Consider the following 27,361-nt stretch of genomic DNA (forward strand, 5'->3'; position numbering starts at 1 on the left):
TTTGCTTCGTCTTGTCGTGGTTACTTGAAGAAAATTGTTCGTGATTACATTCTCATTTCACATTGTACCAAGCGAAATAATATATATCTTTGTTATTCATTCAAGGGTATGTCTCACTCTAAATGGCCAGTGAAAATATCTATGATGTCTTTATTATATATATTTTTGCTATTTACAAAAAGCATGTGTGCAGTGAACATCATTTAAATTTGTCCATTGCATAGTTCTCTTAATTTATAGGTCTGCCTTCAAAGTCATTCCCTTCACCATCTTCCTCTTCTTCGCTGCTCTCAAACTCGTTATTATTGGAGAGCATTACTATAGATGGCTGCTCATTTTTATCTGTTGCTCCGCCTTTCTCCCCTGGCTTGATATTAATATCATTATCAGATATCTCCTGTGGCAGGTCAAAAACACCTAGCCCTAAATTCTAAAATGAAAGAGAAGGTTAGAACCCCCGGTGTAGAGAGCCTAAAAGAGACTGAAGTACCATTTCTATGTATCCCTCAGCGTTTTCGTCAATCTGCTCAATATCTAGTTTATTCGGATCATCTTTTACCTGCTTTTCAAGCTGTTCGTTGGCTGATGCCAACTCAGGAATAAAAGCTTGTAGGCGAGAAAGTACTAAATAAAAAGTAGACAAGGTTAGCGTGCCCATTCAAAATGGGGTAGGTTCAACAGAATTGCATACATTCAGAGGGAGGCTCAAACTTGAAATTGGGCTTTTCTTTCCTGGTTTCATTGGTTGGAGCAGGTCGCAGTAACTCGGCTGCAAGAATTATTGTATAAATTTACTTGCCTACTATATTGAATTGAAATATCAATTACCTATTTTTTCTTCTTTTGTTTGGATATCGAGCAGCTCCTTTGATCGTATAGGGGTTTTCTTGTCTGACATGATGGTAAAGATTGTTTTGTAGGGTGCTAAAGTGGAGAGTTATTTTCGAGTGTGGCGAGCTGCGCTTCTGCAGTCACATTAAATTATCAAAGGGAACCTCTATTCGAGCGATCATATTGCAACGGCGAATTTTATTAAACGCGATGGATCCTGTACAATTACCACAAGAGGAGGTATTATCCCTTATTGTAGGGTAACTAAACTATCTGCATCTATCACTTTTTATTTGATATTAATCTAATATAATTCTTATGATTTTTTTATACACCGCGTTTCGTCTCAAGACAATTAGCATCCTATGGTTACTCGCAACTTGCACAATTAGTTGCAGAACAGACTGGCATCACAATCGATTTGATGCCTAATAATAAACTTTCAGAATGGTTATATCTCGGAAAAGAACAATATTCTGGTATGCTATGCATTTTGGTCCGAAATGGATATTATTGAATTTACAAGTGCACGATGCTCTTTTATAGATTACGACGATGATGATAACCGTTCAATTGAGGACATTAACGGGCAGGATTACAAGGCAGAAGATATTGAAAGCAAAGATAATTTACTCGACAATGTAGCAGATCAGTCAATAGGTAAAATGAAGTAGTTTAAACGTGCATATAGCTTATCCTAACTATTTTGGTCAACTTACTAAACAGCACCAAAACCACTCCCCTACTATCAACAACTATATTACACTCAACACCGTGGTCCCTGTCGTACCGCCGCTTTTTCTCGTGATGGCAGGCTTGCCGCAACAGGCAGCGCGGATAGTACGATCAAAGTGCTTGATGTTGGGCGCATGAAGCGTAAATCGGATGATAATGAGAAGCCTGTCATTCGAACCTTTTATGACCATACTGCACCAATCAAGGATGTCAGTTTTCACCCAAATGGTGCGGTATTAGCATCTTGCTCTGAAGATATGACCATCAAGCTCTTTGATTTAAAGAAAAAAGGGACAAAGAGATCTTTTCGGCACATCCAGGTACATACTATTCATCTCCGCTTAAGATCTAAATACACTGCTAGAGAATCATCCGTTTTATAGGAGTCTCATACACCTAATTCAATTCACTTTCATCCCTCTGGGGACTATCTTGTTTCTGGAACAGACGATGTAGTTGCACGAATCTATGATGTAAAAACGATGCAATGCTATATACCTTCCACAAGCAGAATAGATTCCCACCAAGGGCCAATCAATTATGTAGGTTTTTGTATAATATTTTTTTTTTCTTTTTTATACTATCTAATCTGCCATGCGCTTTCTTTAGGTGCGTTATTCACACAATGGAGCTACTTTTATCACCGCTTCTTCTGATGGATCCGTTAAGCTCTGGGACACAGTCTCCGGGCGCTGTGTTCGCACCTTCGAACATGTTCATAAGGGGCGTCCTGTTTCTAGCGCACAAATTTCGAAGAATGGAAAGTATGTACTCACCGCTGGAAAAGATTCCACCGTAAGGCTGTGGGAAGTTGCAACCGGGCGATCAATGTTAGAATATGTGGGCGGAAAGCATAGTAGAGAAAGTCTAAGAGTTGCATTTACGTGGAATGAAGATTATGTGCTCGCAGGAGATGATTCAAGCAATTCCGTATTTTGCTGGGATGCGCGAACGGGAGTGTTTCTTAAGCGAGTTCAAGGTAGCAGCGGAAATCGTCTATAATTATATTGCATTCTTTTTTTTAAAATAATATGATCTAATCGTAGGTTTTAATAACACGGTGCGGTGTATTGCAACTTCTCCAGTTGATGGAGGATTCCTTGCATGCAGTGAAGATTTTCGCGCTCGATACTTCGTTTTATCCACTGGTCCTGATGCAGGTCCTGGTGGAGAGTCTTCCGTGAAGGATACATAAAATAAAGTATTTACTCGACTTACTAAATTAATTTATTGGATTTTTCTTTCTTGAGAACACATTGTGATAAAAAAAAACGAGAAATCCCTAAGAGGAATTTAAATATTTTGGGGAAATTCTGCGAGCCAAAAATGAAGCAGGAATTGACAGCCTGAGAGCGGAACCAAAAGAAAAAAAACTACCGTTCAGGCTTCGTTTCCCTCGAGGTCACCCTATATATCCCCATTCAAAACTAATTATCCACATTCTTCATTATTATTTATTGCGATCAAGAATTACATGAGTTCTCTTGGAAATACCTCTTCAGATTCTGACAGCGAGAATTTCTATGATGCCAGTGAGGTGCCTATCTCATCTACTCCTCTACCCCCCTCTTCTCCACCAATCGTTGTCGAATCTATTGAGACTGGCATTCCGGAATTAAAGATTACTGACGTGGACTTGGGTGAGGAACGCGATCTTCATATCAGTTCCACTTCAACGGGAGATGAAAGAATAGAAAACTCTGAGGGTTAGTTTTTTCTTTATTCGTGTTAAATAGCGAAGAGAAAGGCGGAAAGCATAATCGGTCTCCAAGGAAAACACTTTTGTTAAAATTGACTCTATGACTTAGATTCCTCTCCGAAATGGTTCAGCTATCGATGGCAACGAAACAAGAATAAATCCCTGCGTATGGCCACTACTGTTACGCCTTCGATATCACATTCCGAGCTACCCTCATCTTCACGAGAGAAATTACATTCTTTTTCGGCATCAGTCTCACGCAAAGATGAAAATGGTAATGCGGAATTATCTGCACACGAGAGGCCACTAAGAAGAATTGCCTCGCAGCCAGAAGTGAAAGCTGAAACCAACCTGACCGAAAGTCGATTTGAGAGTGAAGCAAGCATATCGAGTGAAAATTTCGAGGAGCCGGAAGCAGGTGGAGAGAGACCAAAAATGGGGAAGAAAAAGTAGACTATTACAATAGATACATTGTTTTTCAGTGCACTTTTGTGACTATACGTTCTTTATATATTTGAATAGGCGTTCGCTTTCATTCTTCAGTCGAATGAAGCCTCTGTTCTTCAGATCTAAAGACGAGAAGAAAGATGACGAGGGGGAAGGAGGGAAAAGGGGGAGGCATGAACCAAGATTGAATGCATCGGAAGTAAGCTCATCAATACTGCCTAGTGAGATTCGAGGAGATGATTTACGAGCACGATATATTAAGGTGAATTGTTTGTCTTTTTTTTCTTCAAGCTAATGAAGGCTAACCCGTCATATTTTATGTTTCCAAAAGGTAAAAACCAAAAACAAACGAAACAAGCACTTCAACAGACTTTTCCTTGCCCAAGAGTTATTTCTTCCTCCGCAAAGAATTCGCACACGATCACAGTCTGTGGGTGAGACGGCTCCAAATCAAAAATCATCATCCTCAAAAAAATCCACCCAATCTATGCCAGGGGGCGCAATATGGGCACTACGTTTTAACAAAGACGGGAAATATCTTGCGGTTGGAGGACAGGACCGTGTGGTTCGAATATGGAGAGTTCTGATGGAAAACGATCCAGTAAACACTGCAAGAAGCAAAGCTCCCATTTTCTTAGATGAGCCAATTCGAGAGTACAGGGGACATACTGCAGATATATTGGACCTGAATTGGTCACGGAATAATTTTTTGTTATCGAGCTCCATGGATAAAACGGTACGATTGTGGCATATTTCCCGGCCCGATTGTTTAGTTTGTTTTCAGCACTTAGATTTTGTTACTTCGGTAGCATTTCATCCAAAGGTAATTAACTGATTGAACGAGGCAATAGGCCCATATTATCGATCTATTTCCTTCTATTTCAGGATGATCGCTTTTTCTTGTCCGGCTCACTTGACTGCAAATTACGTCTGTGGAATATACCCGAAAAGAAGGTCGCGTTCTGGAATGAGCTTCCCGAAGGCAATTTTGTGACCGCAGTTGGCTTTACTCTTGATGGCCGCCTCGCTGTGGCCGGCTCCTACCTTGGCCTGTGCCTTTTTTATGAAACAGAAGGCCTTAAATATCACACCCAGATTTCAGTGAGCGGAGATAGGCGCCGTCTTGGTAAAGGTAAAAAAATCACCGGTATTGAGGCGATGCCCAGAATGAAGGCAGGCGAGGAGAAATTACTGATTACCAGTAATGACTCGAGGATTCGACTCTATAATGTACGAGATAAGAGCCTGGAATACAAATACAAGGGGCTAGAAAACTCAAGCAGCCAAATTCGAGCTTCCTTTAGCGATGATGGGCGACACGTTATCTGCGGATCTGAAGACAGATATGTACACGTGTGGGAGGCCGAGCAAGCAATATATTCCGGCAATGGTGAAGGGAGCTGGGATGCAATGAGTGTGGTTGATAGTTTGGCAGAGTCTATGGATGCATCATCGGTGGCGGACAGTCGCGAAGAAAATGGTGGGGGCGCCTCGTCTATTGGTAGCGGATGGCTGAAAAAGGGAGTTCCAGGGAGTGAAAGTTTCGAAACCGGAGGGCCTACTGTTACATGTGCTGTATTCGCTCCCGCGAGAACCCGTCTCCATCTAGCACGAATGGGAGATCCTGTTTTCACCTACACGATCCCCCCTCCCACCTCCCCTGCCTCTGCTATGTGGGATGCCGCGAGCGTCTCAAGTAGTCTAAACGGATTAGGAGGAGGTACCAACTTCACGTTTCCAGATGGAAATATTATTGTCACCGCAGATAATCTGGGTGTAATACGTGTGTATCGTAATGACTGCGGGATTTATCCATCTCGCCCATCTGTTGACAACAGTGATACTGTCAGTGTAAGAAGCAGTCGGAGCAGGAGGAGCTTGTTTTGGCTGAAGAATTCAAGCTCTATGAGTGTCACATCGAATACGAGCACACCAAACGGAAGTGGTATGATTGGGCGGCGCCCTCGTTCGGAAAAATCAGCTGTGACTACGTCGACAACAGGGACGTGGAAAGATGAGAGAAGAAAAGGTGACGTTTATGTGGACGAGGTTGGCGAGCTGAAAGGAGAGGGCGGCGTGGAGAAGAGCCTGTGTTTGAAATGCCCTTCGTGCGGAGGAACCAGATTTGAGTCGGTACTTCCGGTGGACTCGGAAGAGGAAGGCGGGGACCGCGACAAAATATCGGTTGGAGAGAGAAGGAGGCAGTTCATGTTGGTGTGCATGGCATGCCAACGACCTGTACAGAAGTCTTAATCATTTTTTAATCTAACCTCCCTTTCTATTAATTTTATTTAGTTTTTTATTTAGTTCTCTCTTTGCTGAGCACTTATTGTTCTTTTTTGGTTTCCTGCTGGACTGAGTTATCTTTTGGTTATTTGCTAATTAAATTTCTTCTATATACATGTTGTTCAATCATATTCATAATATTACGCATTTATATTATTTTCCTCCTATATATGCTTGGATCATCCTTGTTGTTCTGGCCCCCGGCTTCTTCTAAGCATTTTTTTAAATAGTACATTTGTTTAACCCGATCGATCTAATGGAACTATTTTACTTGAAACATCAACCTATTCGATTCTTTAATTTCCAATGATGCCCGCAATTTCAGTCAATTATTTTTTTTTCCACGTCGGCCTGCTGGCATCCACGATTATATCGTCCAATACTACCAGTCAGACATACGATAGAGAGGTTCCGTTATCATGACATACATCCAAAGCTTTCTTTATAGATTCTATGTTGAGATGGAATTAGGGGGACATACACTAATATATATATTTGAAAGTGTTTGGAAGATTCCGTGCTATTCTTTCGTCAAATAAAAGAATTTAAGAAAAAGAGAGAGAAAATAATAACAATTTACAAGATTGTAGTTATAAAAATAAAAAGAATTGAGGAAAGAGTTCAATATCATCAGAAGATCATAAGACATAAATTATCCATATAAAAGAATATTTAAAAAGGGGGAAAATATATAAAGGCAACAACAGATTTGCGCTACTCCCACGAGCTCTCCACCGTCTCCCGCACGCGCCTATTGTATTCTCTCCTATTCTCTCTGAAGAGTGTTGCAGCTTCCGCGTTCGCAGGACTATTTGGATTTGGGTCATGCAGGAGACTTTGAATACTCGTCAAAATGGCAGCCACATCATAGGTTGGTGACCACCGATTCTGAAGGATGTCAAGGCACAATTCGCCGTTGGCATACACATTCGGGTGAAACATCTTGGATACAAACTTCACCTGCGGAGGCCGATTAGGATAGGTTTCATCGAATTGGAGTACTAGCTTGAAAGTACCGTCCTCGAATGGTGTATCCGCTAGAGATTAAAGATGATCAGTGATATACCATTAAAATGATTCGTAAGATTATTAAAGATGCTTGATTTTTCATATATTAAATATATCCTATACCTGGTCCAAAAATAACTGCATTCCAGACCATGATGTTATCTGGACATGGAGCACCAGAAACACCAGCCGGAGGATCATTCTGTAAGCGCTTAAAGTCACGCATTAAACGGCGCCGCGTTGGTGTAGACATTTTTATCTTTACGTGAGCAGTGCTGAGATCTATTTGTTCTTAGAGAAGTCCTTTTAGGTAAAAAAAATTGAAATCGTTTTTGCAACATCACTATTGTAGCATAAGCCACTGTGACTGTTTAATATTGAACGTCAGCGTTTGTTTATTGTTGGTAAAGTTGAGAAGAGTGTAAAATAGGGTAGCTTTTTCCTTCTACAAAAACTCTCCCTTCTTTCCTATTTCTCAAATGGTAAGTGCTCGATGTTATTTGGAAGTGACAAATTTGCTCCATCATCGTCATGTTCTCTCGAGTCTTCGTGTCATGGAAAAATTAATTCATTTGCTTTCTGATGTCTAGGTAACGCACATACTTTTCGAGACCGCATCTGGCTACGCTCTCTTCGAGCGACTTCAATCAGAAGTCATTGGCTCTAAGATCGAGGAGGTACAACAGACTGTACTCGACTTGGCCAAATTCGGCAAAATGATCAAGTTGAAGTCTTTTGCTCCTTTTAAGAACGCCGCTCATGCACTGGAAAATGCGAATGATGTATCAGAAGGTAATGTGTGACAATGAAATTCCATTTAGGTGACAGAACAAATATTAATAAGTTGTTCATACTACGCCTTTTATTTTAGGCGTTGTCAACCCCCACCTCAAATCTTTCCTTGAAATGAATCTCCCGAAATCAGGCAAAAAATCCACCACTGTCCTTGGTGTATGTGAAAAGAATTTGGCTGGTACTATCAAGGCCGAATGTGGCATCGAGTGCGACGCGAGCGAGGTTGTCCTTGATCTTGTGCGTGGCCTCCGCCTACACGCTGACAAGCTTCTCCGCCAGTTCAAGGAGGGAGACTTAGAAAAGGCCCAGCTTGGTCTCGGACACAGCTATTCGCGTGCCAAAGTCAAGTTTAACGTGAACCGTGCAGATAACATGATCATCCAGGCGATCTCGCTCTTAGATCAATTGGATAAAGACATCAATACGTTCTCAATGCGTGTTAGGTAAATTGGAAGCAGCAAATGATCCATTTGTAGCAGCTTCAGCTAATACTTTTGTTATCGCTTTAGGGAATGGTATTCATGGCACTTCCCTGAACTTTCCAAGATTGTCAACGACAACTATCTCTTCGCCAAACTCGCCAAATTTATCAAGAATAAGAGCAACCTCACGGAAGAACAGCTTGAAGGCCTTGAGGAAATCGTTAGCGACGAAGCGAAAGCGAAACAAATTCTTGATGCTGCTCGCGCATCAATGGGTACTGATATCTCGGACGTTGATATGGTGAACATCGAGATGTTCGCCGATCGCGTCATAAGTCTTGCGGATTACCGCAAACAGTTGCATGATTACCTTGTTAGCAAGATGAGCAATGTGGCCCCGAACCTTGCCGCACTTATCGGTGAGATGGTCGGTGCACGCCTAATCTCACACGCTGGCTCCCTCACAAATCTGAGCAAATATCCGGCATCTACTGTGCAAATTCTGGGTGCTGAGAAGGCTCTCTTCCGCGCTTTGAAGACCAAGGGCAACACACCCAAGTATGGTCTACTTTACCACTCGTCATTCATTGGTCGCGCCGGCACGAAGAATAAGGGCCGCATCTCGCGTTTCCTCGCGAATAAGTGCTCAATTGCATCCCGCATCGACTGTTTTGCCGAGCGGCCAACGACCAAGTTTGGTGATGCTCTCCGAAAACAAGTTGAAGAACGACTTGCCTTTTATGAGGAAGGTGCCACCCCTACTAAGAATGCGGATGTGATGAAGGCCGTAATAGATGCCTTGAAGGAAGAGGAGGGCGAAGAAGAGGTTGAGAGCATGGAGGTTGACACGCCAAAGAAACGAAAGGCTGAGGACGACGAAGCTGCAGAAGAGAAGGAGAAGGAGGAGAAGGAAAGCAAAAAGAAGAAGAAGGTAAGCAATAATTGCAATCTGCCATTTATAACCTGTACCGATAACGATCATTTCATAGGAGAAGAAAGAGAAGAAGCATAAAGATGACAGCGAAACACCCAAGAAAGAAAAGAAGAAAGAAAAGGAAGGAAAGACACCCAAGAGTGACAAGAAGAAGAAGAAACATTAAGAGGCAAATAGATTATTCTACTTTTTTAAAGACGGACACTTTCACCTTGGCACTGATGATAGAGCAATCTATGCTATGCTCTCGTTTTTTTTTTTAATACTTGAATGGAGAGATGACGACGGCTTTTTTTTTCACTTCATTGTGTTTGCTTATTCTTTTTTTTTTTTTTTGTTCATTTGTAACCTTTAGTTTTTTTTAAAAAAAATATACTTAAGATATAAAAATACTTATTTTTCTTATACAAATTGCAATATATAGAGAGAATAAGTCAAGGATAAAATTAACTTAACGGGTGTTTCACTCATCCCGGCTATGTCTGTAGAGAGCCTCCTGTGTAACTTGTATCTCGTCCAAATCTGGTACCAAACCGGCAAGCAATTCACTTGCCTCCTTGAAATAAGTCAGCTGCGCAGCAACAAAGTCGCCTAGATTCCGTAGAGGTTCAGGCGATTCAAGCGCTGCTCTCATGAGCGCGGTAGCCTCCTCCACTGCTATAACGAACTGGTCCTCCGCTTGCTCAATTTCAAATTGTGCAACCTCAACTCTCTCGGGGCGTACATTGCGGTGCTTCGCGCGGACTGCATCCAGGTTAAGTCTTTGACTAAGCACTCGACGACGAGCCTTCATAGCGTTGGCAATTTGAGTGTTGAGAGTAGTGTTAAAGGGCTGGACAAATTTGGCTGTAATCTGGAAAAGAAAGGTGAGAAATTACAAGCACAAGAGAGAAATGGATTATGACCTTAATTTTACCTCCTCATCCATCCTAAGCCGTGCAGCCCCAATTTTTTCCTGGACCGCCGCACACTTAAACAATGCAGCCCCGAGCGGCTCTTCTACTCCGATCTGCTCTGCGCCTTGAGTACATGAACGCGCGATCGCATGCGATAATGTCTTAGGGCCATGTCTCTCCGATGGAATCTCATTTGCATGTGCACCCTCATATTCGGCGCGTTCCGCAGGAGACATTGTTAACAGCTGGAGTCGCTCACCCACGGAGTGCGACATCTCAACTAATGACTCCTGGAGCTGAGAAGGATAGTCGTAGCTTTGAGAAGTAAAAGTACGCGTCACTCGGAGAAGATTTTGGTGGACATTGCGAAGGGCATCAAAGCGCTAAATTTGGAAAGTTAGCAGAGAGCCGTAGAAAAAGCATTAAAATAAGAAAATTACCCTTTCAAGCTCTCTATACTCAAGGGGTAGCTCGGTTACTTCTTCAGCTGTTCCCATCTTTTCTTGAGCGAACTAATAAAAGGAGAATATCTCTAAGTACAACCAGGCACAACGCGAGAGAAATTCCAGCTCTATACCTGACGAACTTGTCCAAAACCGCGTTCAATCCGCTGTGCAAGTGGATTTAGTTTTTGGCCGAAATTTGCTAGTTGGTCCATAGTCGACTGAATAAATTGATTGGGTGTAACGGGATCCGTCTGTCTGCGACGAGGTGTATTTACATTCGGGCCTATATGCTCTGCTGGATCTGCCATATCGCTATGATTTAATTCGTTATTCAGCTAAATCTCGATTAATAGAAGATCTAATTGGATGAAAAGACAAAAAGGTTTACACGGAAGATTACTTAAGTTGAATACGCAAGATTCGGATACAATAGACCTAAGCCGTTAACTAGATGTGGTCGGGGATTATTTGCGGAAGGCATAAATCACGGGGCACCAGACAACAACTAACACGGTTGTAAATTTGATTGATCAAAATAAATAATAAATGCCATAATGGAGATTCCTTCAAAGTCAAGGTTGGGCCCTTAATCATGCTAATATTTGAAGATTGCACTCAGCAGGAGCTCTGTTCTTCACGATCTGGGCATTTTCGAGCGTTTCAAACAGAATTTTAATAAATTGATTATAGATATGCTGGGGAATTTAACTATGTTTAAGAATCTTATGAAACATTAGAGATGCAGGCACCTAAGTACTCTTGTGTTGTATATTGCACAGCCGAGCCGAAGCATGGCCGGCTACATGTATCGGAAATAGCGGCTTATTAGAGCTACATAATATGCCTTCAGAATCAACAAACAAAGAGGATAGCCATTCTCCGTGAGAAAAATGACTTTATAAAGTTCAATATCGAAATGTATGGATATACTTTTTAAATGCGAGTATTTAACGAGATCCTTGTCCTCTAGTGCGATACAGATCATTACGTGTAGGCCGATTCTGGCGAGAGGAAGAATGACTTGATGATGAAGATGAGGATTCCTGAAGAATCCCATTCACAGTAGTCCGCTTCGACCCATCAGGTCCTTCTTCAATCACAGTCGTGTTGCCGTATTCATCAGTCATAGTAGTTACTGTAGTACGCTGTCCATTAATGATACGTGTCATCTTACTTGTAGAGGTGTAACCACCGCCATTTCCAAACCGCATTTGTCTGGAAGTTGAAGAAGAGCTTGAGGAACCTGGGAAATTCGAAGAGGCAAGCAACTGTTGCTGTTGCTGCTGGTATTGCTGATTGTGTGGGAGTCCACGACCGCTAGGGAAATATTGTTGCTGCATAAGAGACGGGCGACCGCCGAAAAATGAACGTTCAAAGAAAGGGTCGTTGAAAAATGGGTCATTAAAAAATGGGTCATTAAAGAAGGGATCATGCGAAAACATAGAACGAGAAGGAAATGCTCCCATTCCTTGCATATGGCCAAATGGAGAGCGATCGAAGAAGGAACCAAACGACCAAAAATCTTGGCCAAACACTTGCTTGAATAATTCTTCAGGAGATTGAAACTACACCAAGGAGTAGTGAGTAACCATTAATAGTTCGAAATGTTTATCGCATATTCTCACCTCAAAAAAGAATGGCATATGTTCATGCCTTGGCTGACGACTTTGATAGTTAGCGGTGGAAGAAGAAGAATGTTCCTCAGTTAATTCATCGCCATAAATATCATAAAGTTGGCGTTTTTCTGGATCCGATAGAACTTCATACGCATGACTATTATTCATTTGAAAAATCAAAGTAAGATCAAGTTAGAATACGAATCTAAGAGTATAATTTAAGACTATGTTATCGCGCTTACCTTATTTCCTTGAACTGTATGATTAAATAAATTTTGGTAAAATCATGTGAGTTTTAATCAATCATAATTGCTCCATAAATTTTGATTCTTTAGATAATTGTACACTATTACCTTTTCGGCTGCTTCAGGTTCTTTGTTCTTGTCAGGGTGCCATCGGAGCGCTTGACGTCTGTATGCCTTCCGAATGTCCTAAAAAATTACACCCGAGATTAAGTTGATTACCAAAAATAAGCCAAAAAGAATAAAATATGGAAGAATGGGCCACTATTTACCTCAGTAGATGCATTGATATCTAACCCTAGTACCTCGTAAAAGCTATACGAGACCATTTTTTGCGATTAAACCATACTATCTTTAAAAAATATAATTAAGAATTTCAAAGAAAATTGTAGGTTAATAACCAAAGCAGTCATGTAAACGTCACAACCTGAAGACTAAGACTATTCCACTATCTTGGTTAAAATATCAACCCACCTTTAGTTCTTAATCTACAACCTTAATAAGAAGTTTGGATTCGTCAATCAGCTCGACATGGTCATAAGATAGGTTTATAAAACGTCCTATCCTTGTCAATAATTATAATTAGTATGAAAGTTTCTTCGATTGTACTCACGCGCAAGAAGCTTTGTAAACTACCACCAGCTTCGCATCCTATAGTCCCATGACCCAAACCATTTAGCCGCTGCGTTTTATTTTTCATCAGGATGGTTTACCAATAATACATGGTCATCTTTCTGATATTTCGAGTTTGTTTTTTCAATATCAACTTGGTGGTATATCACTTGTGCTGTTTTCTAAAGTCTCACACCGAATTTCTATAAAAGAACCCCTTATTCTCCCTAGACTTTTATTCACAATAGTGCGAAATCAATACTGGTATATATGTATGCAACCCAAAATATCATCTTAATTGAGAGATCGATTTACAATTTCGGGTTGAATATCCTCGATTTCAAATGCAGTAAGATGACCGAGAGCTTTTCCGAGGAATAATTTTCCTACAAAATAGAGACTTATTATTTGGCGGCAAAAATTGAAGCCCATAAAAAGGAGAGAGATACCGCCTTATCTTATTATTATTCGAAATATCACGGAATGGCAATCCCCTTCTTCGACAGGCTCACTTTTAGAGACTACCAGGTATTATTTGTATCCTCCTTGTTTTTATCGCATGCACTAATCCCTGTGCATACAGTCACTTGTAGCAGCCTCATTTTTCCTATTACTCGAAGGTATACTTCGAGTCATCGTGACGCTTCTCCCTCAGTTCATTATCCAGTTTTTTGACAGCATTCTCAAGAGGTTGATTTCATACCAATCCAAAATGCTTTTATTTTGATATTGCTCATGCTGGTTGGCACAATAGTCTGTTTCCATGGCTGTTCCGCCCCTATCAAAGTGGGAAGACAAAGAAGTTTGAGGAGATAGGAGATTTCGTAGAGATTGTCAGCTCTTGGTATTATATAATGGCATAGAGCAATCTTGATGCTATTTCATTTTGTTATTATGGTATAGGGGATATCCGGTCGAGAGCCACCTAGTCACAACTCGAGACCACTATGTCATCAGTCTCTTTCGCGTACAGAGTAAAAGTGGTTCTACGCCCAGAGCTGGGAGACCAGCTGTGCTCATCTTCCATGGGTTTTTCATGAACTGCGAAGTATGGGTTACACTGCTGAACGAGAAACATAATTTGCCGATCATATTGGCAGATGCAGGGTAAACTACTTTAAGGCGCAATACAAATTAGAGCAAAATAACATTAATGAGAGTTTTGTAGTTTCGATGTTTGGGTAGGGAATTTAAGAGGAAACAAGTATGGACTGAAGCACCTCTACAAGAAGCCAAGCTCTCAATCTTTTTGGGAGTATTCTTTGGATGAGTTAGCTCTTTACGATCTACCTGATACGATCGATGTGAGTTGTAAGTGTTTATTACTACCGGCTAGTTTTGACTAATTTTCAACTTTTCAGCATATTTTGAGAGTGACTGGGCAGAAATCTCTTTCGTACATTGGTTTCTCCCAAGGCACTGCCATGGCATTTGCTGCTCTTTCCATTAATCCATTACTTAATGAGCAGATTAACCTATTTGTAGCCCTTGCTCCAGCAACGGTAAATACAGATGCGTCTATGTACAGGTGTTACGCGTTGAAATAATTGATAGATTTTTGATCAATATTAGACGCCTCCAGGGTTAGATAACTCTTGGATCGATGCTGTCGTGAAGGCTACGCCTAACATCACCTATCTTTTTCTTGGCCGCAAGCGAGCACTTTCTGCCGCACTTTTCTGGCAGCGTGTTCTGCCGCCACAGCTTTTCATGCGCTTAATCGACGTATCCTGTAACTTCCTGTTTGGATGGACGGGACGTAACATTAAGCCTGCACAAAAGGTAGTATCATATCAGCATTTATATAGCTTTACCAGTGTGCAAGCGGTGGTTGTAAGTGTGATTCTTTGGGATTTAAGTATACGTGCCAATGGTAAACCACATATTCTATGTTTAGCACTGGTTTCAGATCATTCGCTGCGGCCGTTTTCAAGTATGTTCTTATGCGAGTGTTCAATCTTGCCATTCTTATTGACCATGACTCTTTGTTAAGATGTTCGACGACCTGCCATGTCGGCTTCCCTACTACAGAGCGGCAGATGGAAACTCTCCACATCGATTTCCTACTAGCCAGGCAAAATAAATACATGCATTAACTTGCTCTTTTATCTTGGCATTAATCATAAGCCATAATTATAGATCCGCACTCCGATAGCTATATATTATGGGGACAGTGATAGCCTTGTCAATATCGAAGACCTCCTCAAGAATATCCCAAGGCCTATCAAAATCCAGAAAAAGGCTGGATGGGAGCACCTTGACTTTTTATGGGCTGATGGCATAGAAAACGTTTATTATGACGTTTTGGAACTGGTGAAGGGGTTCATTCAAGAAAAAGAATTGCGAGAAAAGCTCAACCCTGATAACACGCTTGAAAATAATAACTAGCTTTCGTCTTAAAATGAGGAAATGTAACTTGGCAGCCCATGGACAAGGCATCGTATCTTAGACATTTTACCTTGTTTAAGTCATTGTATCTATACTTGTGACACACACCTGTGAAATAAATAGCTTGTGAAATATAGAGCTTTGACACTTGGTTAAGATGAATGCAGGAATTGATATTTCTTTCCGTCGCCTAATTGCAAAAAGGAGATAATTTATTTTTTATTTTGAAGCGCGAGTTAGGAGATGCTAGAGAGGGGTGTACACCCAGTCGCCCATCTATTAAATATATCAACTAACATGTAGTTTTTATGAAAACATGCTTTTTATCATTCTACTTTCTCCACTTTCTCTTGCACCCGATTAGCACGGGTATAACTGACTGCAGCCAGAATCAGAGGGATAACCAAATAGGGTGTATAGAATGAAAGGAGGACCGCTATCTCTTTGAAGAGCAGATTATGAGCTGGATTAAACACCACCTCAAAAAGAACCGGGATGACTGTTGTGCTTGTATGAGTGCCATAAACCAGCAAAGGAAGATGACGCTTCGGGTAATCTAATAAAAATATGGTAATAGGTTGAGCGGAGAATAGTTCCCATAGATGTAAAAGCATAGACTACCTGTCCAAATTGCCCAAGTGGCCCAAAAGAAAAATGGAAGTTGATAGATGGCCTCGCAGTACAAGAAACTGAGGAACCAATAAAACCCTCCCTCAGCTACGCCAGACATGAAAGGATCACGGAAAGTCTTAATGTACCAGAGTGACAATTCTTTTAACGCAGAAGGAACAAGATGAGGAGGATATAAGGCCTGAAGATCCATAATCATTGTAATAGGGATATGAGAAACAAAATAAATTAGAAAAAGTTTATCAAGATACGCAAAGAATAATGCGCGTTTGTTGTGCGTGCATGCCGACATTTTAACGGGAATCAAATACAGTAAGAGTGGATAAACTCGTCGAGGTTGATTGAAAGTATTCAAGTAGCCGAGCCACATTTATTGGATCTTTGTTATGAACGCGCAAATTGAAAACAATTTTGGCAGCTGCATCCATGCATTTAGAGTATTTCAAGACTCCATGTTTCTTATGCAATCATTGCAAGAGAAGAGTGCCCATGGATCAACCTTACGCGCATTCGATTGCAGATGGTGAGCATGTGCTCAACCGACCCAACTGAACAAAACCCAGTTGAGAATCTAGAGCAGGGTGCTCTGGTAGTCAGGGAGCAGGAGCTTTCCATTAGTGCGTCCCTTTAGAATACGAGTGACGTATCTGCCCCAGGCATTCACTTTCAAGCCTAGGTTTTTTGGAAGGGTTCAAGTCTACCTAGTAACTAAACTCTCTGTTGGGATAGCAAGGGTGAGGGTATGATTCTGGACCATCGGAAACTTTCATCACTTATGACAAATTATCATATGCAATAAAAATTTCCGGGATTGTCACCTCAATAAAAGGAGAGACGTAACGACGGTTTTGAGGAGACTAATATATGAAAGTCAAAAAGAAGTAGTGGTCCTAAGGAATTGTATTATACATTAAAATTAGCGAAAGGTTAGACTAGATAGGTTTAGTATTCCAATTTCGCGGAACATATAATCAATAAACAAATTCATTAAAGCTAATCGATATTCAAAAAAAAATTTTTTTTCCCCGATAAACATTTTCAGATGAGGTCCTTGGGTGCAGAAAAGAAGTTGCAATCAAATATTGGTAATTATGTACAATACAAAAGAGAAATTTACAACCTCCGCAGATTTTTCCTTAAAAAAAATAGCAAACATGAACAAAAACACGGAAGAGGGAGAGAAACAATATAAAGGCGTCCACTAGAAGCATGAAACTTTACAACACACTAATAATTAGAACTAATAATAGAAAGAATAATGCAACAGAAGAGAAGCAAGAATGTAAAATAAGATCCTTTGAAATGTCGGCGCTACTATTTTTCTCGACAACTCAAACAAAGCCGGCGCGTTCACGGTACATATATCTCTGCAACACGGTTCCCTTTTCCTCCAACATAGTTGATGAGACTGTGTCAAATGATGAAGCCATGCATATTGGTTTTAGGGAACTATCGTACTCTCGCAACAACTCATCATAGCGGCATTCGATTTCGTGTGGAGGCGAAGGGTAATAGGCATCGATAAAGTGCTGTACGGCGTCTGCTTCGTCCCCTGAAGGGGAATCTTCTAATGATGATAAGAGCCCAGGAACACCTGAGCGACCAGCACTCAGGCGAGAATAGTAGCTAGGTATGCTGATGGGAACAAGAAAAACCGAGAGGTGTGCATAGAGATCAGATTCTTGTACACGCAGTTCAAAATCCTAAAAGAACAATCGCTTCATCAATGATCCCACTTGCTAAACTTTTCGATCGATTCTCCACGTGTGCCTTACCAAAGACGCAAGAAGTTGCTTTTCCATTAAGTTCACTTCTGGTGCTGAAAATACCCCACCCGAATAACGGGCCCAGTGTTTATTCTTTGGCGAAGAATCGTTGAGGGTTTTTGCAGTTACGATGAGGGTGGCTAGAAATATTCGATGCCTTGTACAATGCATACCTGGAAAGGAAAACAGAGCATTTCAGCATCATCCCCGTAATACGACAAGTCCCCCTGTATATTAATTTTATGCTCCTTGTTCGAAGAGCACGAAATCTTAATGCTTACCACGGGCTGCTCTAGGCAGTTTACGTTTGAATCGATCGAGAATCACAAGTGTTGTAAGGAAAGTGGCAGTGGACACATGCGAACGGGAAACAACTTGCGATATAAAGGTTTCTAACGGGGGCACGATGAGAGTTCCGGGCTGACGTTTTGGGCTGCACTCGATGACTTGATGGGCCATGGATGCCACGTAGGCTATAATAAGAGCAGAGATTAACACCTCTAGTGATGGGTGAAAAGTAGAGCCATGTGCTACCGATCATCTCTGAGGTAATCGGGCTCTGGATTAGCTCGGAGAGGGATGAGAAAACCATGGTGGGCATCCTTTGTGGATTGCTGTGAGAAACGCGCAGGGATGGAGGGGAGGCGAGTCAGGAGCGCAACATACAAGAGGCGAGGCGAGGGTGGGCCGCGACTGAGCGAGAGGGAGAGAGAGAAAAAGCGGCGAGGGGGCGAGAGGGAAACTATTAAGCGAATCGAGCGTAAAGAGCCGAGGTTTAATATATATATCTCCGGGGGAGGTTATTTACAACGATCAAGGAAAAAAAATTTTTTTTGATCAGCACCGCCCCTTTTAAGGCAATATTAATATAGTGCGGTTGGCGAAGTCGACACCCGCCGCAGTCTCAGAAACAGATCAGTGTTCAGCAGAGTCAGTGCGGATAAGCTCTCTTTTTCCGTACTAGCCTGAGACGGCATGACTGCTGCGGCGCCGAGCGTGGAGTCGAGGCGATTGTCGTCCCAAAAAATCGCCCGCCCGCCTGTCTCCCATCGCGGATATTGCCCCATTATCTCCACGTCTCGATGTTTCCCCGAATCTTCTTCGGGAGAGCCTCGGCCATTATCACGGATCTATGGCTGAGGGCCAGTCTGATACTTCTGAAGGCCGTGCTCGGAAATCGCTAATTTATTTGGATTTTCTGAAAGCCTCTATGCGCTAATAGGATAGGAAATATAGGAAGCTCGGGAAGAGTAAAAAAACGCGAACAGTAAAAGTCAACGCATACATGATGCTCATGCATCAACCTCCCATTCATAGGATATTCTGAAAAATAAAAAATAACATCAAACACGGCCATCTCCTATGGCCAGTTCTCTCTATTTTGCCTCAAAATGAAATTCATGTTCCATGCCCGTTGACTCATCCCTCCTCCATAAAAAAACACCCATTTAGATTCCACCCCCACTGCGATCGGTGCTGATTTTGCTAGTCTGCTTTACTACCTCGGGTTTGGAATTGGGCTGGGCAAGTAGCCTTTCATGGACAGAGGACATGACCTCAAGGAATTCATCAAATTCCACCTCTCCATTATCACCGTAGTTGAATTCAGCCTCCGTTAGGATGGCATCAAGATCGCCGCGTTCAAGCTGAACTCCAACGCGTGTCAATATCTTTGGGAGGTCCGTGAGTGGGATATGTCCATCTCCATCCACATCCGATTCAGCAAATGCGCGTGAGAGTGCGGAAAGCTCCTCCGCTGAAAAGCGCGCACGGGAATAAATCATCTGCGATGGCTTGCCGAGCGCGCTCAGAAGCCGTTGACCATAGGCCGTGTCAGCCTCAATAGGCTTGCCGGTGGGAGTTTGCTCCTCGGTGATGGGATAGATTATTCTCGCCTTCGGATCGTTTGGCAGGCCCATGGCGTACAAGAATTCAACCGTCTGCTGGTATTCCTTTTCACGCCTGGCCTCGTCCCATCCAAGCTCCTCAGCCATAATTTCAATGACTCGAGGCAGTGCTTCAAGCGAGGCTTGCGCATTCAAAAAGGCAAGTCGGGTACGGCGTGCCAGAACATCGACTGCAGTGCATGCGTACTCACGTCGAACGGCAAATCGAATCTCAGCCTCGATGTAAGGGTAGAGAGGTGTGATGCGGATTCCGAACACAGGCCATCGGTGGCCAGTGGCTTTGGCAAGAGCAGCAACACCCCATGCGCGATCACCATAGCTATTGCTCAAGTGTTGGGCAACCTCGGTTTCGAGACCGAATTGCTGAATCAGACGAATAAACATCGTCTTGGAATATCCGTGCGAACCCACCAACTTGATATCATGCGTGCGGCATTCGCTTGTAGGCTCAAGCCCTTTATAGGTTACTCAATCAGAAAAACGAGAATTAAAAATGGGTTATTTCATGTTGCTCACCAAAGACCTCGATCGCCTTATCGACTGTATCGGCAGCCATGGCACGATACGTGGTCCATTTACCTCCCGCAATGGTGATCAGCTTGTCTTCACTCACATTAATCATATGATTACGCACAAGAGCAGCAGTGTTCTCGGCTGCGGGATCTCGTACCAGGGGCCTAATTCCGGACCATGCAGCAAGCACATCTCCTCGTCGCACCTTTACATCCGGGCTCAGATATCGGCGCACTTCATCCAATATCCATGTAATCTCCTCCTCCTTGGGAAGGGGGTTTGGAGTTACCTCGGTTGGGGAATCTGTTGTGCCAGCAATGGTGTTACCCTGCCATGGCAAGAAGAAAATGACACGGCCATCACTGGTAGACGGATCAATCAGCCCCATGTTCCCAGGGCTATAGTAATTTGGCAAAATAATGTGCACACCTGCTGAAGGTGCAACGATATCCTGGGCTTTGACGTCGTCCATTTTGCGAATCGCGTCCGTGAAGGGTCCCGTTGCATTAATGACGCCCTTTGCGCGGACCGTCCATTCCTCACCAGTCAGGGTGTCCCGGACCTTGGCGCCACGAGTCACCAAAAGGCCCGACTCATCCTTCTCTTTGATTAACTCAGTGACCTCTACGTGATTCGTAACCACAGCATTGTGGGAAATGGCGGTCAAGGCGAGAGCAACATTCATTCTAGCATCGTTGTGTTGTCCTATATGTCAGCATAAAAAAAAGGGAGATGCTTTAGTCAAACCAACAGAAAAATGTCTTTTCATCAATGAAAAGTTTCCAACCATCATAGTATACTAAAGCCCCAACTAGCTTCTCCTTCTTTAACATTGGGAAAGCTTCCAAGGCCTTTCCACGAGGGAGGAAGTAGCTGCTCTCTAGGCCCTCGCGACCTGCAAGAATGTCATAAGCCTTACATCCCGCCCAGTAATAGGGAACTTGCCACCACCTAAGTGAGGTTCACAAAGTTAATGCCACTCAAATTCGCACCGCAAATGAATGAACGCAAATTATTTACTTGTAGACCGGAAGCATGATAGGAAGCTGATAACTGAGGTAAGGGGCCGTATGCAAGAACGTTGACCGTTCATAAAGCGCCTCCTTCACCAATTTATATTGCTCATAATCAAGTTCCTTAACCGCTTTTTCTAAGTAGCGCACACCACCATGCACCAACTTAGTAGAACGAGAGGATGTTCCTGAGTATAATCCACATTTTAGAATCGAAAATGTAAACCGTAAACAAAGCAAATCGACTCATTCCCTACCGGATGCAAAGTCATCTCTTTCCACTAGTGCAACGTTTAGTCCTCTTGTTGCTGCGTCTAGTGCCACTCCAGCACCTGTTGCCCCACCGCCGATGATAAGCATGTCAAAAGGCTTTTCCTGGGAAGACTTCAACTTGGAAATCATTTCCTCGCGAGAAGGCGGCGTCCAGAAAGCATGTGGTTTATTGGGACGATTCTCGAGCTGAACGGCCTCGGCTTGCGCTTCGCGAAGGAGAAGGGAAGAGTGATCGAGGGGAGAGGTGAGGGTTGCATAGCGACGCTTACCACGCTCAACCTCCGAGTAAACAAAATAGGAGGTTGCGGCGGTGGTTGTTAAGAGGGTCGCGTAGAGCGTGCGTCTGCGGGTGATGTGTCGCCACATGAAGCACTAATTTTGATGAATGATGTTGATTGATAAAGAATCGATAAAGGTCGACTTATTTGTTTAGTGTATTTAGGCTCTTTTTGCGCTTTGAATTTGTGTCCCGGTAGATAACATCTTTACATCATCGAAAAATTGTTTTTTCCGGATAGCACATTCTTCGGCCATACATTATCCACGTGCAAGGGGGATATGGGGCTTCTCTCTGGCCTCAGATCTGCTCGAAGTCACGCAGCTCCAATTGGTCCTGGCGCTGACATTGGGTGGATGTATCAACCTATCTCCCAGAATGCTCCAATGACAGCGCCGAGGTTTTTACCAAATAATCGGCTCATGGATAAATTACGTTTGCTTGAATCATCATGGCTCAAGCAGAAGGCCCGTTATCACCGCCCGCAGCTAAACGCCGGTCGAAAGAACAAGTCCTCGACTTCCTCGAGGAGACACCCCTCCGTCTCCGCAGAGTGTGAATTACATTGAGAGCGCGCAAAAAAAAACAGCATTTAATACTAAGCAAGTGAGGTGAATAAATAGTAACAGCAACATAATACATATATGTAGGCGGGTATATATGTATATGTGTGTGTGTATTAGGTGCATTGATAAGTGCTGCGGTAAAGATTTAAATCATTATACAATCGGAAATCAAACAAAAGAAACGCATTAATGAAGAAAAAAAGAGATAAAAAACACAAGACACATTTTCGCGACGATTAGGCAGGCGTGGTTACCCGCGGCTCCACTAGCAAGCTCAGTTGATATAATTCCGCGTCTGATTTTACAAGCTCGACCAGCGCAGCACCCAGAAAATTTTGAACTTCTGTCACCTCTTCAAGAGGGTATGGCTCCTGAAAGCGCTGTATCTCCCGGATAATGCGCGCGGTCTTGGCATGTCGATCAAAATTAATGAGTTGACGACGTGTACCTGGCATAGTGCGATAGGCGGGATTGCCATCATGAATGAAGGTTAAATCGGTTAGAAAAAGGCCTACATGGAATCCATCAGTAAACCTGCAAAATCCCCCGAGTATTCATAGTCAGTGGTTCATACCTAAATAAGGTAGACAGGGTGGAACAAGAGTTTTTAATCGATTGCGATATTCTGCGTAGTTTCGACTGTGGTCAATGGTTTGTCGGAGGCCATCGAGCGCCATTCGATACTTTTCGGGCAAGCGATCCCATGTCAGCTTTAACCTGCTAATTGTGGAGGAATTGAGGGAACAAACAATAGCCATTAATGTACTAAAGTTGTTGAGATGCAAACAGCACTAAAGGCGAAATCATAATTTGAGTTGGGATATAGAGAGAATATGAGGTGAGTCAAAATGGTCAGGTTACCTCGCCCACTTTGATCCAAAATTTGATAAACGACACCCGCTTCTTCACATCCATTTGGCTGACAATGGAATAACTTATCCACGAGGAGATCTAACATTACGTTAACGATCGAATCATGACACGGGAACTGAATCGCGGCCAACTTTCAAAACCTACCTTGGTGCTTGTCTGTCCAATCTGCTTCACATGCTCTGCAGTGCTCTCATCCGCCTTCTTGGCGAACACGGCTAGCAATTCCCTGGGTTTCAGCGCGAGGTAAATTTTGCTCTCCAATATCGTCAACTGCCTTGCAAGCTCTAAGGGCTCGAAATCTATAAGGGGCACTTCGCTTGTTGGCGCACGTCTTAGGCTTGTTAGCAATTGACGAGAGAGGTGAGGCGAAGGTCTTCCTCCCCCGTCTTTACTACTAAGAGACGAAACCTCCGAACTACGAGAAGATGGTAGAGATCGAATAGACGGACATGCTAGCGAATAACCCGATGATAGGGCATCGTAGCGTTTCCAGATTATATTCATCATTCGTTCAGCCATCGATTGTGGCATCCCCTCTTTTAATAACATCTCGGCCCATTCCCGCAACCTCCCAAGCACTTCTTCATCGCCACTCTCCCAATATGTCTCTAGCCACATTTTCAGCACGTTGTATACCCGTAATCGTACGGGTATGCGCACCATTTTTTTCCACAGCGTAATATCCTCTTCACTAAGGGGGGGATCAACTGCGGGTGGTCGGATCTGAAACCTCTTCAAGAGTTGCTTGCACAGCTCCTCAGGAGTAGTAAAGAGACGGAATGTCAACATGAATGCATTCAAGAAATTTGTGTCTAATGTTAGAGTTACATGAGTGCACAAATTTTAAAATAAAAAATTGAAACATCCATTTAGATACATACCAGGCATGAATTCGTGGATAGTCAATTGTTCAATAAGTGATTCCAGGCTGGCTGCATATATTTGACCAGTCGCGCTGAAGATAATGTCATTCCGATTGTCCTTGTAGCGCACGAACCAAGGAAGGTTCTCTTCGCCCGTAGACTTCTACAATGTTGAAGACATAAGCAAGGCTATATAATTAAAATAATTTTTGCTTTAAGCTTACGGTTCTTGCGTATTGCGACGGCGTGACATTAGACAAAGGGCTTTCTCCCGGCATGACTGGGGACCCACGGCGGTTAGCTTCGGTTACGTTTGAGAGTGATACAGTACTTGAATTGTTCAGTGGAAAATGTAAATCTTGTCGAGATGAAACTCTCCGCACTTGCTTTTGAGAGGTAGTCAGTTTTCGCAAGCATGTGTTACAATTACAAGTTTCTTCGTTTTTCCAACCGTGTTGGCGACTTGAATATTCAATACATTTGGGTACACTTCGTAAAACAGGGCCTTGGCCTAACCTATGTGGAGCACTTCCAGCTCGAGGTCGCAAATATGTTCTCGGGTGACCCTCTTCTGTGATAGCCACTGCTCTTGACGCACATATGCTTGGATGTACTTTCTTTATCGCGATCAAATTATCCAAACTAGCAGAGCGATGTACAGCATCGGGTCGTCTTCCTGCCTGTTTCTCGCAAAATGTTCCAGACCGTTTCTTCGGTAGGCGGTGCTGTATTTGGACACGCCCTGGATGTGATAATGATACTGGTACGGAATTGGTTTCGCATCCCGACTCTGTAGAATTATCAAGACAGAAACTCATAACGGCGACAAGATCTGTCACGGCCTGTACAATGTTGGCGCATCCCACTAAGAGATCCTGTCTCTTCCCATTCAACGCCACCTCATTCCCTTGGTATGCATCGTTCGCTGTGCGACTGGAATTATCAATAGAAAGCAACATAAGTTGCTTTGCTGATCTGCACAACTTTTCCTGTGCATCCTGAAGAGCTTGATAGTGTTTAGGTTGGTATGTCCTCTTGAACATTGCAGAAAGAACATATTCAGATATATTGACCAAATTTTGTATGAAAAAAACTGCCTCGCGCGTCAGATGTGTGAGCTCGGTAGATGCAGGGGTGTTGGAAAAGGAGTTGTTGATAAAATTAGTAATGGCTGCTACTTGAGTGATAATGAGATCTCTCTATTAGAAATTCAGTTAGCTCCGTATAGTATCTAAATATGCCTTTTCTTTTGACTACCTGTTTTGAGACCTGTTCGCATGTAGGATTATTGCATCTCTCGAAATTATTAGAAGCTCCCGATGGACTGGATGGAAAGTACCTCAATGGAGATTGCAAAGTGCCCCGAGTATACCCTGCACCAGATATTTGCCATTGCATTTCAGGTCTCGAACGGATAGAAGATGTAACTTGAGCCCTCTCATTAGAAGAATTAGTCTCCAAAGAAGCAAGAGGAAGTGTCCGTGCCATCTCGATGAATCCTCCTATCGTCTCAATCAATTCGCTGACGCTTTCTCCAATTTGCTTCACACCTGCTCGTACTCTGGCGCCCGGCTCCTCGGCACTGTAGTACACTCCAACTCTTGCCTCCTCTCGCGCTGCTCGTATCACAGAACGGCACTGAACAATCAAGAGTGAGAGTGCGTCGAGAATCATTTTTCGTTTCATACCAAGTTGGGGATAGCGACTAAGTACGGGTGTCATGTTCTTTGCCACTCCCGCAGTTGTAAGCAAAGCGCGTGTATGAGAAATAATATGTGCCACCTGTGGTTGTAACTGAGAAAATGCTCCTAGTTTGCAAGCAGTTGTAAGCAGCCTGAGATCATGCACAAGCTTCGATTCTAGTGCTTCCCAAACTTCGTCTGGAAACACGCTGCAATTCCACTTTGAGGGTTGACTGCTATATGAGTTGGACTCAAGATTCGTATTTATGGACTCAACTTGGATGCGGGGTGGGAGAGATGCTGGGATGGTATCATCGCAATGGAAAATAACATTTTGATGGGATGGCGGTTCCGAGTGTTCGATTTTACGGCTATTGGAGTCATTTATTTTTGAAGTAGTATAGGGAAGTTTCTCCGAAAGAACCATGGGTGTAGATGATGCATTAATATCCCAATTGATCACGGAAGGGGGGAATTGATCCATGAAACCGAAATACTGAACAGGTATCATAGTCTACACATTAATATACTGCCTCTGCTTTTTATGAGATCAATGAAAAGAAACAAGGCGAGGATGATGAAGTGTAAGACTCGGTCGTCTAGACGATAAACGATTGAGTGTAAAGAGCAAACTGAAATGAATAGAAGAATGAAAGGGAGGAGATGTAGAGATTATTCATGGAAGAATAATCGATGAAAGGAATGTATACACAGGTGGGAAAAGAGAGGAAAGAGAATATCCTGATTGCCGTTAGCTACACTTGGATGTATTCGCGTCGCTGGTAGCACAGATCGTTTGGCCATCCCAATAAGGAGATTAGGAGGAAAAAGAGTTTTAAAAAGCAGGGATCCAAGCCTCCAAAAAACAGGTTATCTATCTAGCAATATTCCCTTATAATTCGCAGCCTACTCGTACCAGGTTTTTTTCGATTTGTTTGTAATAATTGTTTGCTGCACAGTGCTGCATTTTCTCTCGGATATGAAATAGCCAATATCAGCATCGCCTATGAAAACAGATCGTAAAACCCGATTAGGATCAGCCGAAAATATTAAAAAACCACTATGTCCAAAAAGAAATCAAAGTAGAAATTGCAGATAACCCTCCTCTATTCGAGAAGCCGTGCCTTCAGATAAAGACGATTCTCTTGATGTGAATAGAGAATACAAGCTTTAGCCAACAGATGTCGGCATCTAAGCTGTCCATAAAATTGAAAGGTTTGCATCTGAACTGAGCGTTTGCAAGTGCAAACACGACGATCGGACATTTACTGAGTAGAGTACATTGACATTGTTGAGTCACCAGCTCAGAGAGATGCTTACGTGCAGGATTCAATAGCTCGTGCATTGCGTAAATTCAAGTTAACTGTAGGTGTATAGAAACGTTGGCAGTTTTGATCAAATTTTGATAGGCAGCGTTTGGCTACCTTCCTAATTATCTGAATTGTCAAATTTTATTACTTGCAGATACATACTGACGTAACTTGGTGAATAGGATTAGTAATTACTGCAAAACGTCGTAAAGCAACTATAAGACCTGTGAATAGGACACCTTAAAAATGCTATGTATTCACCAGGTTCATAGGGATTATCTACTTCGCTTAGACCGTTTAAATATTCAATGCGTGCTTGGAAAGCAATATC

The 27,361-nt window shown here is 42.7% G+C and overlaps 12 protein-coding genes across 12 annotated transcripts; 4 read left to right on the forward strand and 8 right to left on the reverse strand.

The window, feature by feature from the left end:
- Positions 1 to 229: 229 nt before the first annotated feature.
- Positions 230 to 898, reverse strand: VTP21DRAFT_1762 (uncharacterized protein; the record flags this gene model as incomplete). The annotated part of the gene is made up of 4 exons (XM_069391885.1): positions 230 to 430; positions 491 to 624; positions 692 to 769; positions 829 to 898. 4 exons carry the CDS (start codon positions 896 to 898, stop codon positions 230 to 232), a joined length of 483 nt encoding a protein of 160 aa, XP_069251099.1.
- Positions 899 to 1,041: 143 nt separating this feature from the next.
- On the forward strand, positions 1,042 to 2,761 carry VTP21DRAFT_1763 (uncharacterized protein; the record flags this gene model as incomplete). Its single annotated transcript, XM_069391886.1, has 7 exons — positions 1,042 to 1,091; positions 1,183 to 1,310; positions 1,378 to 1,491; positions 1,558 to 1,886; positions 1,950 to 2,108; positions 2,176 to 2,545; positions 2,613 to 2,761. 7 exons carry the CDS (start codon positions 1,042 to 1,044, stop codon positions 2,759 to 2,761), a joined length of 1,299 nt encoding a protein of 432 aa, XP_069251100.1.
- A 279-nt stretch (positions 2,762 to 3,040) lies between these two features.
- Positions 3,041 to 5,965, forward strand: VTP21DRAFT_1764 (uncharacterized protein; the record flags this gene model as incomplete). The annotated part of the gene is made up of 5 exons (XM_069391887.1): positions 3,041 to 3,272; positions 3,375 to 3,714; positions 3,788 to 3,974; positions 4,044 to 4,535; positions 4,598 to 5,965. The coding sequence occupies 5 exons, from the start codon at positions 3,041 to 3,043 to the stop codon at positions 5,963 to 5,965; spliced, it is 2,619 nt and encodes an 872-aa protein (XP_069251101.1).
- Positions 5,966 to 6,712: 747 nt separating this feature from the next.
- On the reverse strand, positions 6,713 to 7,259 carry VTP21DRAFT_1765 (uncharacterized protein; the record flags this gene model as incomplete). The annotated part of the gene is made up of 2 exons (XM_069391888.1): positions 6,713 to 7,035; positions 7,130 to 7,259. 2 exons carry the CDS (start codon positions 7,257 to 7,259, stop codon positions 6,713 to 6,715), a joined length of 453 nt encoding a protein of 150 aa, XP_069251102.1.
- A 226-nt stretch (positions 7,260 to 7,485) lies between these two features.
- VTP21DRAFT_1766 (uncharacterized protein) lies at positions 7,486 to 9,323 on the forward strand (the record flags this gene model as incomplete). Its single annotated transcript, XM_069391889.1, has 5 exons — positions 7,486 to 7,488; positions 7,597 to 7,798; positions 7,878 to 8,244; positions 8,311 to 9,154; positions 9,213 to 9,323. The coding sequence occupies 5 exons, from the start codon at positions 7,486 to 7,488 to the stop codon at positions 9,321 to 9,323; spliced, it is 1,527 nt and encodes a 508-aa protein (XP_069251103.1).
- Positions 9,324 to 9,620: 297 nt separating this feature from the next.
- VTP21DRAFT_1767 (uncharacterized protein) lies at positions 9,621 to 10,807 on the reverse strand (the record flags this gene model as incomplete). Its single annotated transcript, XM_069391890.1, has 4 exons — positions 9,621 to 10,010; positions 10,074 to 10,436; positions 10,494 to 10,565; positions 10,631 to 10,807. 4 exons carry the CDS (start codon positions 10,805 to 10,807, stop codon positions 9,621 to 9,623), a joined length of 1,002 nt encoding a protein of 333 aa, XP_069251104.1.
- A 639-nt stretch (positions 10,808 to 11,446) lies between these two features.
- Positions 11,447 to 12,686, reverse strand: VTP21DRAFT_1768 (uncharacterized protein; the record flags this gene model as incomplete). The annotated part of the gene is made up of 5 exons (XM_069391891.1): positions 11,447 to 12,064; positions 12,125 to 12,272; positions 12,358 to 12,371; positions 12,469 to 12,546; positions 12,630 to 12,686. 5 exons carry the CDS (start codon positions 12,684 to 12,686, stop codon positions 11,447 to 11,449), a joined length of 915 nt encoding a protein of 304 aa, XP_069251105.1.
- Positions 12,687 to 13,452: 766 nt separating this feature from the next.
- On the forward strand, positions 13,453 to 15,357 carry VTP21DRAFT_1769 (uncharacterized protein; the record flags this gene model as incomplete). Its single annotated transcript, XM_069391892.1, has 10 exons — positions 13,453 to 13,497; positions 13,553 to 13,659; positions 13,724 to 13,813; positions 13,873 to 14,076; positions 14,138 to 14,273; positions 14,331 to 14,471; positions 14,542 to 14,802; positions 14,867 to 14,902; positions 14,963 to 15,043; positions 15,109 to 15,357. The coding sequence occupies 10 exons, from the start codon at positions 13,453 to 13,455 to the stop codon at positions 15,355 to 15,357; spliced, it is 1,350 nt and encodes a 449-aa protein (XP_069251106.1).
- A 326-nt stretch (positions 15,358 to 15,683) lies between these two features.
- VTP21DRAFT_1770 (uncharacterized protein) lies at positions 15,684 to 16,279 on the reverse strand (the record flags this gene model as incomplete). Its single annotated transcript, XM_069391894.1, has 2 exons — positions 15,684 to 15,913; positions 15,979 to 16,279. The coding sequence occupies 2 exons, from the start codon at positions 16,277 to 16,279 to the stop codon at positions 15,684 to 15,686; spliced, it is 531 nt and encodes a 176-aa protein (XP_069251107.1).
- A 1,039-nt stretch (positions 16,280 to 17,318) lies between these two features.
- On the reverse strand, positions 17,319 to 18,354 carry VTP21DRAFT_1771 (uncharacterized protein; the record flags this gene model as incomplete). Its single annotated transcript, XM_069391895.1, has 4 exons — positions 17,319 to 17,690; positions 17,763 to 17,926; positions 18,035 to 18,226; positions 18,288 to 18,354. 4 exons carry the CDS (start codon positions 18,352 to 18,354, stop codon positions 17,319 to 17,321), a joined length of 795 nt encoding a protein of 264 aa, XP_069251108.1.
- Positions 18,355 to 19,201: 847 nt separating this feature from the next.
- Positions 19,202 to 21,825, reverse strand: VTP21DRAFT_1772 (uncharacterized protein; the record flags this gene model as incomplete). The annotated part of the gene is made up of 5 exons (XM_069391896.1): positions 19,202 to 20,115; positions 20,177 to 20,878; positions 20,961 to 21,124; positions 21,194 to 21,374; positions 21,444 to 21,825. 5 exons carry the CDS (start codon positions 21,823 to 21,825, stop codon positions 19,202 to 19,204), a joined length of 2,343 nt encoding a protein of 780 aa, XP_069251109.1.
- Positions 21,826 to 22,538: 713 nt separating this feature from the next.
- Positions 22,539 to 26,231, reverse strand: VTP21DRAFT_1773 (uncharacterized protein; the record flags this gene model as incomplete). Its single annotated transcript, XM_069391897.1, has 7 exons — positions 22,539 to 22,813; positions 22,877 to 23,093; positions 23,164 to 23,253; positions 23,320 to 23,987; positions 24,057 to 24,201; positions 24,263 to 25,237; positions 25,296 to 26,231. The coding sequence occupies 7 exons, from the start codon at positions 26,229 to 26,231 to the stop codon at positions 22,539 to 22,541; spliced, it is 3,306 nt and encodes a 1,101-aa protein (XP_069251110.1).
- Between the last annotated feature and the right edge of the window lie 1,130 nt (positions 26,232 to 27,361).

This window comes from Calcarisporiella thermophila (assembly GCF_041956535.1).
Source record: "Calcarisporiella thermophila strain CBS 279.70 unplaced genomic scaffold VTP21scaffold_12, whole genome shotgun sequence".
In the NCBI taxonomy this organism is placed as follows: domain Eukaryota; kingdom Fungi; phylum Calcarisporiellomycota; class Calcarisporiellomycetes; order Calcarisporiellales; family Calcarisporiellaceae; genus Calcarisporiella; species Calcarisporiella thermophila.